Here is an 18,316-nt window from a genome sequence, read left to right as displayed (position 1 = left end):
AAAGTTCACCATAAAGGGCAACGTGGTGTCCTGGATCCACTCTCGGCCACCGACATCCAGTTCTGGCCGGATTGTAGTGGGCCTTTTCCTTACCTGCTGACCTTGCCTTCTCCTTCCTTTTCTCCCTGCTTCCTCCTGGTCCCATTCTTCCTGTCTACTGTGACACTGACCAACTCTCCCATTGCAATCCAATTAGATTAGGTACTGGATAAATTACAATAAATCAAATTTCTTGTGATAACTTTGGTGCAAAAAATGTAAGATAACTCTCTAAAGCCAAAAGAGAAAAAAGAAAAAGGAACAGTGGGCCTGATGCTAGCATTCTGTTGCGTCCAGCGCAACACAGGCAGTGAGAGAATGAGAAGGGGCGAGGAAAGGTTAAGAAAGAAACAGAAATCAACAAAGTTTCGAAACCAGGGCGAAGGGTCTCACAGCCTCAAAGGACTGAGAGCCCTGAATTGGGCCCCTTGTGGCTTTTATTGATGCACATACAGGGAAGTAGCATTGTTTTCTCCATGGTCTGAGTCTCATACATCATACCAGAAAACTGGTTCAAACCAATCACCATTGCTTGTGGAAAGTCCTATGATGTATAAATAATTATAGTTTGTACCTCCCCAGGGGACAAAACCTTTATGTTGAAAACTCACTGAGATGGAGAACTGATGTTATCACATCTAGAACCACTTCCCAAGTAGGTTGTGGGAAGGAATACAGCCACAGAGGCAGAAGCTCTCATTAGACAGGGGAAGGTGAGGGTCTATGCCCTCCTCTATCAACCCCGTGAATTCTCCTGGTGGTCCCCACGCGACTGTGCCTGTCTTAAGTTGTTCCTTTCTTGAGGAATCTTACCCGTCATCGGCTAGCCAGCCATCCTTTGGGGCCAAACAAGGAGATGGCATAAAGGTGAAGCAATGTCCCTGAAAGGAATAGTCTCACAGACTTTCTTTTTAGGGGTAGGTACAAGGGGTCAGACAGGCAGGCAGCTGTGTGACAACAGCACTCCTTTGCTCTGTGCTGAAGCAGACATACATCCTCTTCAGAGGAAAGCATACACACAGTCTAGGCCCTTGGAATTTCTATAGATTAAATTTAAGCAAACCAAACATGAGGATCAGTTAGCATAATTAGATGCTCCTAGGCCTGCAGATATTGAATAATCAGATGCAGAACGTACAATAAAACGTGAAATGTTTGAAGAAATACAAAACTGAATAAAAATTATGAAAAGCAAAGTGTCAAAATGATCCAAGTAGAACTTTCAGAAATGAAAAACAAAATGTTGAAATTAAAACTCTATGTTGATTAAACAGATTAAACCTGGCTGAAGATAGAATTAGTGAACTGGAATATATATATGAAGAACTTACCCAGTGTGCTACACTGAGAGATGGCAGATGAGATTAGGAGAAAATGGAGGATAGAATAAAAATGTGTAGTTGGAATCCCAGAATGGAAAAATAGGGAAAGTTGAGGAAGGGCTCTATTCAAAGTGTTAATAGCTTTCACTTTTCAGAAATGAATAAAAGATAATAAATCCATAGATTTAAGAAACACACTATGTCCCAACCAGTATAAATAAAAAGAAACACATACCCCTACACTGAAATTGTATAGCAGCAGAGACAAAAAGATCTTAAGCCATTGGTGAAAGATAGATTACCTACAAAGGAACATCTATTAGATTGACAACAGTTGTCTCATTAGCGTGAATAGAAGCCCATAGAGAGTGGAAAAATTTTTCAAAGTGATGAGAGAATATAAATTTCAGTGTATAGAATTGTGTGTCAGGTATATTTTGCAAGAAAAACAGCAATGTCTTATGTTTTTGATAAATGTCAGGCTAGGTTTTTTGGACCACCCTCTATCCTTCCCCACCCCACCCCACCCATAGAAAGCAACTAAAATTTTAGATTAAGAAAAAAATTAAAGAACTGACAATACAGCAAGCAAGTTCTAGACCAAAATATAACAAAAAATAAGAACCTAGAAAGGTAATTTAAGCACCATAGGATGGAACCTGCCTTTGCCCTGAGGGCACTCAGTCACCTGGACAAAGTGGGACTTTGATTTCCGAGGTCTTGTGGGTAAGAGGGTTGTTAAGATCTACAGTCCTCTCAAGGCGGAGGGTCTCAAGGAGACCATCCCTGTGCTAAATGGGGCACGGAATGGCTCTCTCCACGCCCTCAGTATGGGTGAGCTAGAAGCATGCCTGCCCCCATCCCTGCCCCCATCTCGTTGTGCTTTCACTAAATGTAGCAGGAAAAGGGGGGAAAACCTTGTGGCTATGGGTTAACCTTTGTGAGGATTAGTAGCCCAGGTTCACACTAACTGGTAGTTTAGGGAGGTCAAGCATGAATTTAGTGTAAGGTTTTCTGGTTTGGTAATGCCTTCAGGCATCCCCAAAACAAAACCTCTCTGGAGGAAGTTACCTTCATCCTAAGGTACAAAAAAAACTCTTATAGATCTTTTAAGGATATCGAATAGTACACAGACAAAAGTGATCAAGCATAGAAGGAAATAAGGCACCGCGAGTGAAAACCAATAGAAACAGAGCCTTCAAGACTTCAGATTTTGGAATTATCAGAAACAGACTATAAAACAGGCATGCTCTTCTTTATTGGATGAATACGTAGAGAGATAATATCTATAGGAAACCATAACAGGTGATCTATCATATTTGAAAAAGAACCAAATAGGATGTCTAGAAATAAAGAATACAACCTTTGGGGATGGTTGGATGGCTCAGTTGGTTAGAGTGCAAGCTCTGAACAACAGGGTTGCTGGCTCAATTCCCAAATGGGCCAGTGAGCTGCACCCTCCACAACTAGATTGAAGACAACAAGCTGTCACTGAGTTTCCGGAGGGGTGACCAGATGGCTCGGTTAGAGTGCAAGCTCTCAACAACAAGGTTGCCGGTTCAATTCCCGCATGGGATGGTGGGCTGCAACCCCTGCAACTAAAGATTGAAAACGGCGACTGGACTCGGAGCTGAGCTGTGCCCTCCAAAACTAGACTGAACAACAATGACTTGGAGCTGATGGGTCATGGAAGAAACACACTGTCCCCCAATATTTCCCAATAAAATTTATTAAAAAAAAGAATACAACATTTGGATTTAATATCGAATCATATACAGTAAAGAGGAAGTCAGTGAACCAGAAAGCCGGACAGGAGAGAACGCTAGGAGAAGCATAGAGAAGATGGTGGAAGGTGCAGAGTGGAGGTTAGGCAGCGTGGAAGACGGAAGGAGAGGGTCTAACGCATGTTCAGTTGGTGTTTTCTAAGGAGAAGAGAGGATGGGCAGATTATTTGAAAAGATGAAGGCTAAAGATTTTCTAGAAGTGGTGAAAAAAGTCTACAGATTCAGAGTGAAAAATGAATCATAAGCAGGATAAACAGAAAGATAATTTACGGCTCAGTGGCGAGAGTAAACCAGTGGAGCACCAAAGGCAAAGGTAGATCTGAAAATAAACCAGAGAAGTAGGATTAGTGTCATCTGCCAGCACAGTGGTGAGACTGATGGCCGATTCCTCAAGTGCAGCCTGTGGAACCGTGTCTTCACTGCCCGGAGAGGAAACATTGCTGACCTCGAGCTCTAGGTCAGGCCAAAATGCCTTTCGAGAAAGAGGAGGAAACAAAGACTTTTTAGGAAAAGAAAAACTGAAGAGTTTCTCATTGGCAGTCCTTCACCAAAGGTGCTTCTAAAGACTGCAGAAAAAAGTGATTCCAAGTGGAAGAGTTGGGATTGAAGAATGAGAAGCCAATATAAACGGACATTAATTGTTTATAACCCTGATGGCAGTAAGGATAGAGTCAGGTAAAACACAATAGCAATAGCATGGAGTTCGGAAGGAGGGAAGCGCAAGTCAAGCACTCCACAGTCTTTGGAGCAGCTGGGCTTGGGAGAGGGTGTGGACTCCCTGCAGGTTTTAATGAGCATACAAGTTCCACGTGCTGAGGAGCCGCAGTAAGAGCAGAAACAGGAGGCGGCTTCCAAAGGACTGGGGAAGGTCCTAATAAAGGGACTTCCTTTATTTTGACAGAAGACACTTCTACAACCCTTAACTGGTGAATTGTTGAGAGCTCTCCCTGCAGGAGTGGGAGGGGCAGGGCTGTTTGCTCTGACTGTTCCTATTGCCGATCGTGATGGATGTTTTAGCCAGACTAACCAGTACATCAGAAAAATGGGGAAAAAAGATAAAAGAGTTTGGATGGAAGAGGCAAAGCTGTTGTTATTCATTGATGATGTGATTGTATATATAGAAAGCTCAAAACAATTCACAGATGACTTAATCAAATCAATAATCATTTAGCAAGTTGCTGGATACAGAATCAACTTATAAAAATATTGTCACGTGGTCTGGTCCGGTAGCTCAGGCATTTGGAGCTGAGGCAGTTAGAGCTCCATGCTCCTGACTCCGAAGGCTGCCGGTTCGATTCCCACATGGGCCAGTGGGCTCTCAACCACAAGATTGCCTGTTCGATTCCTCGACTCCCACAAGGGATGGTGGGCTGCGCCCCCTGCAACTAAGATTGAACACAGCACCTTGAACTGAGCTGCCGCCGAGCTCCCGGATGGCTCAGTTGGCTAGAGCGTGCCCTCTCAACCACAAGGTTGCTGGTTCGACTCCCGCAAGGGATGGTGGGCTGCGCCCCCTGCAACTAGCAACAGCAAATGGACCTGGAGCTGAGCTGCGCCCTCCACAACTAAGACCGAAAGGACAACAACTTGACTTGGAAAAAAAGTCCTGGAAGTACACACTGTGCCCCAATAAAGTCCTGTTCCCCTTCCCCCATAAAATCTTAAAAAAAAAGACTTAAAAAAAATATTGTTGCGTACCATTAACAGACACTTTGCAGTTAAAAAGTCTTGTACGTAGTAGCATTATAAATAAAAATTACCTAGGAATAAAGCTAATGACAGTTGTGTAAAACCTCTATGGAGAGCATTGTAACTTTTGAGAGAAATTAAAGAAGACTTGAGTAAATGGGCAGATATACTCTCGTTTGGATTGGAAAACTACATGTTGTACGTATGCCAGCCCTCCCGAAACTGGTCTAGAAATTCATCATCTCAGAAAACCCAAGAGGTATGGGGGTGGGGGCAGGGAGTGTGGAGTTGACATGCTAACTTTAAAACTGTATGAAAATGAAAGGGCCCATGCAGTGCAAGACATTTTTGAAGAATCCAATTCATTCTGTGTGTGAAATCTTGTTGAGACATCGTTTTGAAAGCCTGGAAGGCTGGTGCTCTTGGTTTTGGTCGGGTGCCCATTAGCCCCGGTTTGCCCAGGGCAGTCCCGGGTTTTGCCTGTGGTCCTGGTGTCATTATTTATAGCATGCCCTTTCATCATGAGTCCCTTTGGAAGCCTCATTCTGCTGTTTCTGGAAAGGATCGACTACACTCTTGTTTAGTTTTTGTGTGTTGTGTTGTCGTTTGAGTTGCTTGCATTTTCCCAGTGCACAGCTCCTAACCAAGGAGTGGGATCTGATGCCAGCGGAGAAAGTTGCTCCTCTTTGGTAAGTGAATGGTGGTCAGGGAGGAGCACCAGGCAGCATGGAGCCCAGACTTCCCCGGGGAAGGGCCGAGCTGCCTGCTCTCGGTGGGCTCCCGGCCCCGGTGGGCTCCTAGCCTTCCCCTTCCTCACCATGCTTAAGCCCAGCAGCCACGAGGGCTGTTTTCCAGCACCAGCAGGTGAGAGGGTAGGTAGGTATTAACACTAGTTTTAAAAGGGGAGGGAACGAGCACTCATTGAGCTTATAATGCATGTCAGTGACATCATGGCTCTTGTTTCGTTCGGTAAATTCTAGTGTTGATTGAGTACCTACTGTGTGCCAGGTGTATTACTTAACTCCTCTGGAACCTTCTGAAGAAAATGTGGTCATTTTACAGGAGGAAAGCTAAAGCTCAAGGAGGTTAAGAAACGTGCTCAAGTTCAAGGTCTAGACTGAACTGCTGCAACAAGGGCCCCAAAGAGCAGTGGTTGCATGTGGTGGACCTGCGTTTCTCTCCCACCGAGTGGTTGGGCCTGGCCCACTGTGCCCTCAGAAGGGCTGCTCTGGTCTTGCTGTCTCACAGTGGGCAGACAGGCTCACACCTAGTGAGGCCTAGTTGTTCCTGTGTCACTTCCACACCCATCCTTTGGCCCAGCACATAGTCACACGACTAGTTGGCGGCAAGGGGCGGCTAGGAAAGTTAGGCTTAAGGAGGGTGGCCAAGTGCCCATCTGAAATTCTTGCTGTTCAGGAGGGGAGCATAAAAACTGGGGACCACTGGAGCGTCTCCCACAGCCATCGAGGCACCCAGGTTGGACGTGTGGCCCCAGGTCCTGCCGCCCCCCCGCCCCCAGCTTCTCCGCCGCTGCACCCACTGCCGTCTCGTGAAGAGTCAGCCTGTAAGAACTGTCAACTTGTGTGCTGTTTGGTTTGCTGAACCCGCAGAGGATGCCAGCTGCATGTCAGGCTGGAGCTGTGACCCAGGGGTACGAGGGGCTGTGTGCTGGGGACAGACACACACGCTGGTCATGCAGGCGGAACCTGGCCTTGTTCTGAGAGGCTGTTCTGCGGCTGCACAGGGCGGGGCAGGAGCTTTCCAGCTGTCGGGCGGTTTACACCTGCTTCAAGTGTATGAGCATAGGCTCGTGTCAGTTATTATTTTATAATCATTTTAATTTACCTCTATATGAGTGGTTATTTCTTCTTTTCACTTCTGATTTTGGATTTTTATTCATCTGTTCCTCCCACCATGGCCAACCCCTTTTTAAAATTAGGCTTCTTTTTTTCCCACTGGCCGTTCCCCCTAGTGGACTGTGCGCAGTTTAGGCATGGTCTCTCTCTTTTTTTTTTTTTTTTTTTAAAGATTTTATTGGGGAAGGGGAACAGGACTTTATTGGGGAACAGTGTATACTTGCAGGACTTTTTTCCAAGTCAAGTTGTTGTCCTTTCAGTCTTAGTTGTGGAGGGCGCAGCTCAGCTCCAGGTCCAGTTGCCGTTGCTAGTTGCAGGGGGCGCTGCCCACCATCCCTTGCAGGATTCGAGGGCTCAAGCAGTTGAACCGGCAACCTTGTGGTTGAGAGCCCACTGGCCCATGTGGGAATTGAACCAGCAGCCTTCGGAGTTAGGAGCACAGAGCTCCAACCGCCTGAGCCACCGGGCCGGCCCTGGTCTCTTTTGTTGATCAGTTGATTTTACAAATATTCATTGTTCTCTGTGGACTTACATTGCCATTTTTTCTAGGCCAAATAGAAAAAATGTTGTGTTGGTGTGTTGGTAAATGTTTGACCGCTGGCTCTTGGGGAGAGTAAGAAAACCTCCTCGTTTGTAGCATTTGTCAGTTTCCACAGTGCACATACTTCTGTCATGTTCGATTTAAGCTCCCGGCATGATGCTACTGGAGGGGCTGTGGGAGAGGCTCCCAGTCAGCTCTGGAGAGCAGTGCACGCCACGCGGCCACTGAACCCATTCTGGCAGCAAGGTGACCTTGTCTCTGCCTCCTTCTCTCCAAAGACAGTCAAGATCTTTGAGGATGAACTGTGCCAGCCACTGTCTTAGGCTCTTTATGGGGTAACTCCGTCCTCATGGCAGCTCTGCAAGACAGGGATGCTCACAGTTCCCAGTTTACAGGCGAGGTCATGTGACCCGCCACAGGTCACACAGCAGAGCCAGGACTTTCATCAGGAACCTTAAAAAAACAACCCAACTGACTTGTGGCCAGGCTGGTACTAGGGAGCATTTCAGATTCTAACTTCTCTTAGCAACGGTGTCTACCTCAGAATGTCCTTTTGTGAAGGGCTCTGTTCATTGGACTGCGTGATCGTATAGTAACATCGTATCTGATCATATGGGCGACATTTGTCTTTGGAATCTACCTTCTGTTTGATGGTTACAGTCCCCGGAAAAATAAAGAAAGAAGCAGAACTTGAAGTTCCTTGGCTGTTGGATAAACGTCTGGAAGACGTTGGTGGTACTTTGCTTGATGTCCAGGTAGACTATGGAGGGTGGAGGGTGGAGGCATTGTCCACGTGTGGCAGGAACCCGGGTGTGACGCCTCCAGTCAGCAGGGCTGGCCGAGCAGTGATTTGCTGTAAGGGTGTCTTTGTGTCACGAAGGGGAGCAGGACACGAGCCTTCTGTGTGGGCGAGGCCAGCCAGGATGATGCTGGCTCCGTGTGGGGGCAGCATGACCTTCCTGGGACACAAGGAAGTTTGGAAACGAAGTCTGCAGGGGCAGCCAGATGGCTCAGTGGGTTAGAGCGTGAGCTCTGAACAACAAGATTGCCGGTTCAGTTCCCTCATGGGAATGGGCTGCACCACCTGCAACTAAAGATTGAAAACAGCGACTGGACTTGGAGCTGAGCTGTGCCCTCCACAACTAGACTGAAGGACAACGGCTTGGAGCCCTGGAGAAACACACCATTCCCCAATAAAATTTATAAAAATAAAAAAAAAAGTCTGCAGTGTTAGCTGAATAAAGCTCTAGAACCAGTTTATACCAGTCCCTTTGCCAGTGAAATTAGCTACAGCTAAACCAGTGCCATTGTGACGGAACTTTTTAAAGAATGCCACTATGTGGTCATTTTTAAGTGTTTCTTAAAATTCATAGGTAGCTGATGGAAACACGGAAATGTTGTTATACAGACATTTTTTATTTAGTGGCAGAGCAGAGTGTATTGATAGGATCTAGTGAGGCAGATGGCCTAAATTAATGGTTTTAAGAGTAACCTAATTTCACGTCAAGTGTCAGTGGTAATGTACATAGACGTTCTCAACTGCTGGTCTGTAATACAGGTGAGAGGAACAAAGTAAGTGTAATGAAGTGAGTTTTTCTTAAAACTATATTTTTTCAAAGTGAGTCATTACTCTCAATCCTGAGATAATGGCTTTCCTTTTTTTGATATTTAAAGAGTCATTGTTTTCTGAAATTAAGGTAATTTTAGAGGATAGTTTATCCTTGCCTTTCTTTTCTTTTTCTCCTTTGTGTTTCCATTTTTCCTTTCTCTTTCCCTCCCTCCCTCCTCCTTGCTTTGTAAAGTTAAAAAGTGGGCAACCCTCTGTTAGTTTTCTAAATTAAAAGAAAAAAAATGAATGGCTTGCCAGTTCCCAATGTTGTGGAGCTAGTGGGCTGGCCGGCTTTCAGGGACAGTCCCCCGCACTTGATTCCGTGAGCAGATGAGTTGGTCTGCTGGAGTCTGTAGATGGGATGGGTTCTCAGAAGCCCTTGACTGTCTCACTGTCTTTTGCAGGGTGGATATCCTTACTGAACTTTCTGTTCCATCATTTAGCGGCAAATAAGTAGATGTTAAGTTAGTGTCTTGTTTTAAATCACAGAAGCTACGAGTAAGCAAGTAATATGGTGCTTAGTATTTGGGTTTAATTTTGGTTCTATTTGTTGTACAAGACTTATTCTGTGTTTAGGTGTGTGATGGAGTGCATAGAACATGTGACCTCTTCCTGCTGTGGAGGAGCCTGTGGCCCGTGGACCCAGGCCTCACCGAGTGAAATCAAGGGTGTCATCCACTGGCCTGCCCCCCCCCCACACCTCCCTAGACATCCCAAAGACACAGGAGGATCGTGCAGGAAGCAAACGGTGGGGGCTGCCATACAGTTAGAGGCAGCAAACTGGATGGACACACAGCGACGTGGAGGGAGAACCCTAACAGGGTGGGGCTGAGTGAACAAAGGGTAAGAGGAGGAATCAGGTCCAGGACACATCCATCTATTTCATTTAAAATACACATACAACAAAGAACAGCATGCGTGTACAGGAACACGGACGCACGGCAGGACTCACACGAAACAGCAATGGCTGTCCATAGGGAAGGGATGGATTCTCGAGGAAAGGAAACAAACGAGCACGCTCCAGGGCCCAGGAAGGACGGAGAAGGCCAGGCCTCCGGCAGCATTTCCTGGCTGCAGGGCCTGCTTGGCTGGGGTGCGGTCAGTGGGCGTCCAGCATGCTCTTTAGCAACGAGGAGCCAAAAGGCCCAATTTGAATGTTCACCTCAGCACTGTCCTAGGCTGGGGCTATTGTGTGTTTTGACTTTTTAAATTTTCTTGTATTTTTAACTATTTGGATCAATTCACACATGCCTAACAGTAGAGAGAACAGAACAGTGAGTCACCCGTGCCCCTCCCTCAGCCCAAACACCATCCAGTCATGGCCCATCCTCTCCCACTCGGACCACTCGGAAGTACCCCAGACGTCTCTCTATTCTTCTGCCCAGGCTGACTCAAATCCCTGTCCAGTTCATTACTTTGCTGGAAGTCTGTCCAGACTCCTGAGCTGCCCTCCACGAAGTGCTTGGGTTTTCCCCACGCTGGCAGCGTGGGCAGCGTCCTGTGACGGGAGCGCTCAGATACACGAGGTGGCCACCGCACTGTCCTGCACGGACTCAGTGTGATGCCACACGGTCTCCTGTCGGGAGCGTGAGGTGCCTCCTGCACCTGTGTGTAGACACTCCGGAGGGTCTGGCCAGCCCTACAGGTGTGACGGGAGAACACGTGCTTCAGTTGCCTCAAAGAAGCCTCGGTTTCAGTTTAGTTAACCTCACGTTGGCACGTTCCAACTCCACTGATTCAGGTTATTACGTTTACCCTTTCTGTTCCTTTTACTCTGTTTCAATGATCTTTTCTACCTTCTTAAGTTAATTGCTTAGTTTGTTTAGTTTTAACCATTCTGATTCCCTGGTAAATGTATTTAAAACTATGCATTATTTTCTGAAGTACTGCACATAGCTGTGTCTCACCATTTTTGACATACAGTATTTTCATTATTCAATTGTAAATATTTTTTAATCACTTTTTTAACTTAAGGGTTTTTTTAGGGTTGTTATTTAGTTTCAGACACATAAGATTTCTTTTAACAACTTTGAGGTACAATTCACACACCATAAAGTCCACCATTGAAAGTGTACAGTTTGGTGGATGTTAGTGTGTTCACAGAGTCATGCGAGCACCACCAGAGTCAATTTTAGAACATTTTCATCTCCCCCTAAGGAACCCCGCATTCTTATCAGTTAGTCCCCACCCCCCGGCCTCCCATTCCCCTGTTCTGGGCAGCCACTGATGTGTTCTGTCCCTAGATTTGCCTGCTCCAGACGATTCATGGATCATGGAGATGGCACCGCGTACCTGCCATCTTTGTGAATGACTTTTCTCACTTGGATGTCATGTTTTCCGGGTCCATCCAGCCGTCAGACCCACCAGCACTTCATTCCTTCATATTATGAGCAGTAAACAGCCCATTGTAAGGACAGACCATGGTTTTTAATCCGTTCATCCCTTGACAGACACCTGGGTTGTTTCTAGTTTTTGGCTTTGATGAATAACGCTGCAGTGAACATTAGTGTACGAGTTTCTGTGTGGGCAGGCCTTTTGCTGTCTCTGGGGTCTGTGCCTAGGAGTGGAATTGCTGGGTCACATGGTAAATGAAAAAAATCATTTGAGGAATTGCCAGACTCTTTCAAAGCAGCTGCACCATTTTGCATTCCCGCCAGCCATGCAAGAGATTTCCAGCGGCCCCACATCCTCGCCAACACTTGCTGTTGTTAGTCTTTTTGTACCCATCCTAGTGGGTGTGGAGGGGCGCCCTGGTCTGACACATGGGATGGAGACACGTCTTCTAAGGGAGCCAAGGAGTGTGTGAGCACCAGGGGCAGGTCGAGTGTCGGGGTGGGAAGGGCAAGTAAGAAAGGCGGGTCAGCCCGAGGGGAGCCCAGAGAAGACAGCAGGGTCCTGAGCTGCGTTGGGGCGGGGGGCTTCCCTGTTGGTTGGGAGGAGTGCCCTCTGTAGCCCAGGCCCACATCCAGGAGGCACTTCTTGGAGTTGGGTGTAGTTGCCGAGGGCGGGTACGCACTGGTGGGGAGAAGTGACCCTCTTGTCTTTCTTGCAGTTCTGTGGCCGTCACCATGTTCTGGAAGTTTGACTTGAACACCACATCCCATGTCGACAAGCTGCTGGATAAGGAGGACGTGACCCTGCGTGAGTTAATGGACGAAGATGACATCTTGCAGGAGTGCAAGGCTCAGAACCGGAAGTTGCTGGACTTCCTGTGCAGGCAGCAGTGTATGGAGGAGCTGGTGAGCCTCATCACACAGGACCCGCCCCTGGACATGGAAGAGAAGGTCCGCTTCAAGTATGTACTGAGGCCGTGACCAGGGCCCAGCAATGGGCGGTGCTGCAGGGAGGCAGCGGGCAGTGTTGGCGGACGGCCAGACTAGGGCTTTCTGACGGAGAAGCCGGCCTTAGGCAGTCGCCTCCTGAGAAGTGAGGAGGCCAGCCTACGGGCTTGGTTTTCGTGATGTTTACACCTTTGGAAGCTCTCGTGTGTGTACTTTTCGTTCTGAGTTATTGGAAGTTATGCTGTGTGTGGAGTCTTTTGAGTGAAAATGTGCTGAAAGCCAAGGACAGGTCCCAGTACCAAACTGCCGGTGGGGCCTGACTGACCTGACTGGCCTGCTGCACCAGCAGCAGGAGGTGGCCCCGCCTGAGAGGCAGGAAGTGCTTCTCTCTGGGGAGTCACAGCATTCGTGACCGTTCTCAAAGGTTTTCCTAAAATGTCCCATTCAGCAGCTGGCCAGGATGTTAGGAGCTGACAGAAAGGAAGGGAGGGGTGGTGTGGCAAGGGTTTGGGGTGAGGACAGAGCAGTGGGAACGAGCAGGGGACCCTGGGTGGCGGTAGGTAGAGACTGAGCAGACCCAGCCTCCGGCTCTGAGGGTGCCCTCCGGGGCCGAGCAGCCGTCAGGACAGACAGGCAGCCTCAGGGAGCCCGGCAGGTGTGGTGGCAACTCGTCGGCACACTATGGCCCGCAGGCCAAATCCTGTTTCGGTGTGGCCTGCAAGCTAAGAACAGGTGTGTGTTTTTAAATGGTTGAAAAAAAATCCGAAGGATACTCTTTCATTACACATGAAAATGATCTCAAGTTCACATTTAATGGCCCCCAGTCTTGCTGGAGCACAGATACTTTTACAGACAAGCCGCACCTCCTGCGACGACCTGGCTGGGCAGTGTCACTGTGTTGCGCAGCCCTCACGCCTGTAGGCTGACTGACCCCTGGGAACTCTTCCCCAGCCAGGCCACTGGAGGGAAGCTGCCCCGGGTGGGTCGAGGTCCGGCAGCAGCCGCTGTTCTGCTCAAAGCCAGGGGCTGCTCCAGGCACCAAGGCTGCTGGACAGCTGTGGGCCGAGGGGCCAGTCACCAGTGCAGCCCGAGAACCATGAGGACGCTCGCTGCTGGCCTTTTTCTTGAGGTTCCTGCCTAGTTTGCCTGCCAAATTCTGGACCACTTGAGAAACAATGAGAAAAGAGCCAGCAGCGGGACCCCACGATAGCACTTTTGTTGCCCTGAAGTGGTGTGGGAGGGTGTCCTTGTAGCTCCCAGCAGGAGTCTCAGCCAGAACTGCTCAGCCAGTGGGAAGGGGTGCTGGGTCGGGGCCCCGGGAGTCCCCACCCCACACCTAGCAAAGCAGGCCTTGCTGTCTGCGGGCCAGAGCAGAAAGGAGGAGGACTGAGCGCAGTTGCCCAGGTGGCCCCTGGAGGCAGCACGGCAGGGACAGAGGAAGACAGGCTGTTGTCGCCCGCACACCCCTCGGCCTCTGTCCTGGCTCCTGACACTCCGTCTAGCACCGCCTCCCGGGTCCAGGACTTCGTTGTTCTCTGCCTGGCCGCTTGCCCGTGGGGAACCTCTTCCCTCGCAGCTTCTGAGCAGGAGCCCGCGGGGGTGACTGGGGATCAGGGCTGTTGGAGTGTGTTCTCCTCTCGTGCTCGGGCCCTGCCTGCTCCCGCAGCTTGAGGATTCCAGGCTGTGACTGGAATTCTTTGGTAATCGTGAAGACTTGAATTGTCTCCTCATTCCCGCCTTGCTGTTGAGCAGTCTGATGTACAAGCCTCTTGGGCCTTTGTGTGGGGACTGTTTTCTTTCTTCCATGGGGGCATTTAGGTCCTTTTCTAACCCAGTGATGTGCAGTTATTCCCGGGTCAGCCAGGGGAATTCCAGAGCGGCATCCATAATCAGGAGAGTTTCATAGTCAGAGTTGGGAGACGTTAGTGAGCCAGAAATACAAAAGGAAGCAAACAAAAACGAGGAGCAAGCTGTGAGCTCCAGGGAGGACACGGACGTGAGCAAGTATGCTCCCCTGTGACAGTTCAGGTGAGCGTGCGGAGGCGAGCGCGGGGCGGGGCTCACACCTGTGCCTGGGGGCCCCCCGGCCTTCAGCACCGAGAAACTTCTGTTGTTTCTGTGGTACTTTTCTCCCCTCCAGTGTTCCCTCTGTTCTCTTTCTGGGATTGCTTTTTGGGGTTAGACGGCCCGAATTAGTTCTTTCTTCTTGTTTTTCTTCTTAATACCTTGTCCTGGCCTCTTTGTTCTGCATCTGAGAGGTTGCTTCACATTTTCTCTTCCTGTCCTTTTGTTGATTTTAAATACTCCTACCGTCATATTTGTAACTCCTGAGAGGTCTTATTCTCACATTTTAAATATTGGCATTCTTGTCCGTGGACGCCCTGTTGTAGTGTACGTGTACTTTCAGAGTTCCCGTCTGCTCTCTGCTCTCTCGGTCCTGCGTGCCTCGTTTTCTGGCTGTTTGTTTCATCAGCACTTGTGTTGCTTTCAAGGGAGAGGCACTAAACCCTGTGCAGAGTCCGGGGTCTGAGTGGGGCTTGCTCAGCCCGCTTCACTGTGGGCGATGGGTGCCGACCGCTTGGTTAGATGCCAGCTAGTTGATTCTTCTCTCTGTCCCAGCAGTTTCTCCAGAGAAGAATCCTTCCAGGTCCTACCTGTGGGACGTTGACCTGTCAGTACCCTGAGTCAGGCGAAGGGGCGGGGGCACCCCAGTGTTGTTTTTACCAGGACCCCTATTTCTGGGCACTGTCCCCCTAATCCCTCAGCTGTGCCTGACATCCCTGAGTCGGAAGCTGCTCTGGTTCAGTTTTTCCAGAGAGTAAATCTCCTCCTGTTGTGCGAGGGATGTAGGGAGGCTCTGCGAGTGTCACTGCCCTCAAAAGTGTCCAGGTCGCCAGTCCCTGCACCTGCCTGCCGGCCAGGCCTCATGTTCTAGTTGGCGCCCCCCGGTGACTGGCTGAAGCTCAGACTTCCCTGGGCGCCAGGCTGTCCTCACCACGCCACCACTTTCCATCTTCCAGGTCTCGCCCAGCGTCATTTCCACTTCTCTCATTTTCTGTTTTTCACATTATTTGAGTAGGTTTGAGAGGGATTGGTGACAAACCCATATGTTTAATTTGCATGTTTCACTGGAATTCCTATTCCTTGTATAAACTTTATAATCTACTAACATAGTCCCCTTTTTTAAGAATCGTGTAACATCCTGATGAAAGCACACCCCTCCGCCTAGACAGAACCTCACAGCTGCAGGGCCTCGGAGCTCGCTCGCCTGGTGCGTGCGCACGCGGGGCTGTGCCGCTGGCTCTGGAAGGCTTCCTGGAGGGGGCAGTCCGTGCTTCTCTGGGGCTTGATTCTCTCCTGCTGCTCAGTGTGAATCCTCTTGTTTGCAGTCCACTGGGCATCTCTCTGCCTGCGCGACGCACTGCGGGGCTTGGCCCTGGCCTGCACTCCGGGCAGGCCCCTTCTGGCCCGCTCCTGGCGGCCGTACAATGTCCGTCGTGCTGGTTATCACAGCACATGTCCACGGTGCTGAGCCATCTCGTCAGACCCTTGTAACAGGCCCCGATGTGGGCACTAGCCACCCCTCCCGGGACTGGCCACGCCCGTGTCAGGGCCCCTTTCGTGGCCGAAGGTGCTTGTAGCACTGCCTGCGGCTGGGCCTCCTTGTGACCAGCCAGTCTTTCGGGCCCCGCCTGCATGCAGTGCTGTCTCCTAAGCTCTACAAGGCGCCCTCTTCTGTGGTCTGATGAGGACGCCACTCCATAGCCAGACTGAGACCCCGTGTCCTCCCTTCCACATCCCATCAACCAGGCCCCTTGCGCCAATCCACAGTGACCACCTAGGTTAGGCCCATGCTGGGTCCTGTGGTGGTGGCTACCAGGAGCAGGAGGGGCACAGAGGCTCACCTTGACCCAGGCTTCCTGTGTGCCGGGCGCTGCTCTGCTGTCATGGCCTTGTGAGGAGGGTGGGCGCTCACACCTCCACAGTCAGCTGAGGAAGCCCAGACACAGAGAAGTTACGTCATGTGCCTGAGGCTGCACAGCTTGTCCCCTGTGGTGCCAGGTGTGCTCCAGTCAGCCCCACAGGGTGCTCCCATCGGGTTCCTCCTCCTCTGGGCCTGGCACCCTCACTTGCGTCCCAGACATGCACCCAGATGTGGACTAGGCATTGTCACTGGCACTGTGGTCGCAGGCTCTGTCCTGGATGCGGCAGGTTGCTGGGGAGGCGTGCCTGTCGCAGGGCGACGGCAGTGAGCCCATGTTTGTCAGGGGGAAGCCGGGGGCACGGTGATGTCATGGGACGAGGAGTCTTCTGTAGCCGGTCATTTGTATCAGATGAGTAATGTATGTCCTTTACATGCATGGGTGCTGCTTTATAATTTGCCTGCACACCCCATAACTGGCACGCACTGCACGGTAAGCTGCTGGTGCAGCATTTCTTCAGTCTAGGAACAAGCTGGCTCTGTGCTCGTTGGTATGAAGGGACAGAAAGGGCGTGGAGGGGAGAGGACAAGCCGGGCATGCCATGACGGTGCAGGAGGCGAGAGGTCGGGGAGCCGGGAGGGCACAGGTGTGAGGGGCCAGGCAAAGGCCCTTTTCATTCTGTTGCAAGGTCTGGCATGGTTTTTCTTAGCCATGGACCTGCTTCCTGAGAGGGTCGGAGAAGTCTGATTGCACCTCCAGTTGCTTGCGTTGTACCCTTGCAGGTACCCAAACACGGCCTGTGAGCTGCTGACGTGTGACGTGCCACAGGTCAACGACAGACTGGGAGGGGACGAGACTTTGCTGAACCTTCTTTACGACTTCTTGGACCGTGAGCCGCCCCTCAATCCTCTGCTCGCCAGTTTCTTCAGCAAGACCATTGGCAACCTCATTGCCAGGAAGACTGAGCAGGTAAAACTGCCGCAGCCTGTGGTTGGGGATGGCCGGCATGTCTGGTGCGACCACGTCGGCGGGCGGTGGGGAGCAGCGTTCCTGGCTGTTCCTCACAGGTGGGCTGCTGGAGTGCGAGCTGGCTCCGAGAGAGGGTTGTCTGCTGGCCGGCTCTGGATCACCCCGGGAACTAGGCCAGCTCGTCCTGTCACCCACCAGTCACAGGCATGAGGTCCAGGGACATGCCTGAGTCATGGCAGGATTATAGGATGCCCACCTTCTAAGGCCTGTTGCTCCATCTGTGGAGGTGGCGGGTGACCATGTATCAGGGGCACGTTCTGTTTCAAAAGAAATGAAATTTGCAGGAGTGGGCTTCTGTCAGAAGCCACGTGAGTGTCTGTGTTCCACCTGCTGGAACGTGGTCTTGCTGGAGTATGCACCTGAGCCTACCTCACGCTCTGCCTGGTGCTCTGTGGACACGGAGCGGGCGGGGCTCCAGCAGTCGGTCCCGCCAGCCTCCTCCCACCTCTGTCCCCTCTCCTCCACCCCAGGGGATTCTGAACAGATCCCAGAGGCCACAGCATTCCTTCTGTCAGTACTTCAGTCTGTACCTCTAAAGTATAAGGACTTCCTTTCGTCTCAGAGTAACTATACTCCAGGAAGGGACAGGACGTTGCTGAGCAGGTTGCATCGTCATACCCCGAAATATTAGCCATACCTATTTAATATCAGATGTGCAGTCAGGGAGGAAACCAATATGTCACATGTGTCTCTGCAGCTCTGAGAAGCTTGTGCCAGCCTGATACGCAGGTCCATTATTTACAGGAGCGAGGCATGCTGCCCGGCACTGTAATGATTTGAAAACAAAGTCAGAAACAGTAAAGAACTAACAGGTCGTTAATTTCATGCTCTGTGTCACTCGGTTTACTCCTGGTAAGGGCAGGCTGGCCGCTCATGGGCTGCGTGATGGATACTCAGGCCACAGTGGTGATGACACGTCCAGCTCCAGATTTTCACCCACAAAGGCGCTCACCACACAGCGGGAGAGTGGAGAGTGTGTTTCCTGAGTGTCCCGAGGGCACTGACTGCTCGCTAAGTGGAAACTGGTCGCAGAAGGTCCTCACCCTCATGCTGAGCGGGAGTGGGGTGAGGGTGGGCTGAGGGTACACAGAGGCAGGCACCTTTGGTGTGACTTTCTGGACTACGTTCTGCTTTTTCATTTCTCTAAAAATGTTTCTGTGTGGTCCCACTCCTTCCACCGTTTGCTGTAATTTCAGTGCCCGTGTTGTAAAGGAAGTCAGAGGCAGTCCTGAGTAATCGGCTC

General features: G+C 50.3%; 1 protein-coding gene across 4 annotated transcripts in view; it reads left to right on the top strand.

The window, feature by feature from the left end:
• PPP6R2 (protein phosphatase 6 regulatory subunit 2) overlaps window positions 1-18,316 on the top strand; it is a 62,415-nt gene that overhangs the window by 18,637 nt on the left and 25,462 nt on the right. For all 4 annotated transcript variants that reach the window (XM_033116950.1, XM_033116947.1, XM_033116948.1 and 1 more), the window contains 2 exons: window positions 11,893-12,135; window positions 16,827-17,013. In XM_033116950.1, coding sequence (XP_032972841.1) covers window positions 11,909-12,135; window positions 16,827-17,013 — 414 coding nt within the window. In that variant the 5' untranslated portion in view covers window positions 11,893-11,908. The remainder of the gene's footprint in view (window positions 1-11,892; window positions 12,136-16,826; window positions 17,014-18,316) is intronic.

Source organism: Rhinolophus ferrumequinum, chromosome 10, assembly GCF_004115265.2.
Source record: "Rhinolophus ferrumequinum isolate MPI-CBG mRhiFer1 chromosome 10, mRhiFer1_v1.p, whole genome shotgun sequence".
NCBI classification, from domain to species: Eukaryota; Metazoa; Chordata; class Mammalia; order Chiroptera; family Rhinolophidae; genus Rhinolophus; species Rhinolophus ferrumequinum.
Note: the sequence above shows the minus strand (reverse complement) of the source record. Positions and strands in the feature narration are given on the sequence as shown.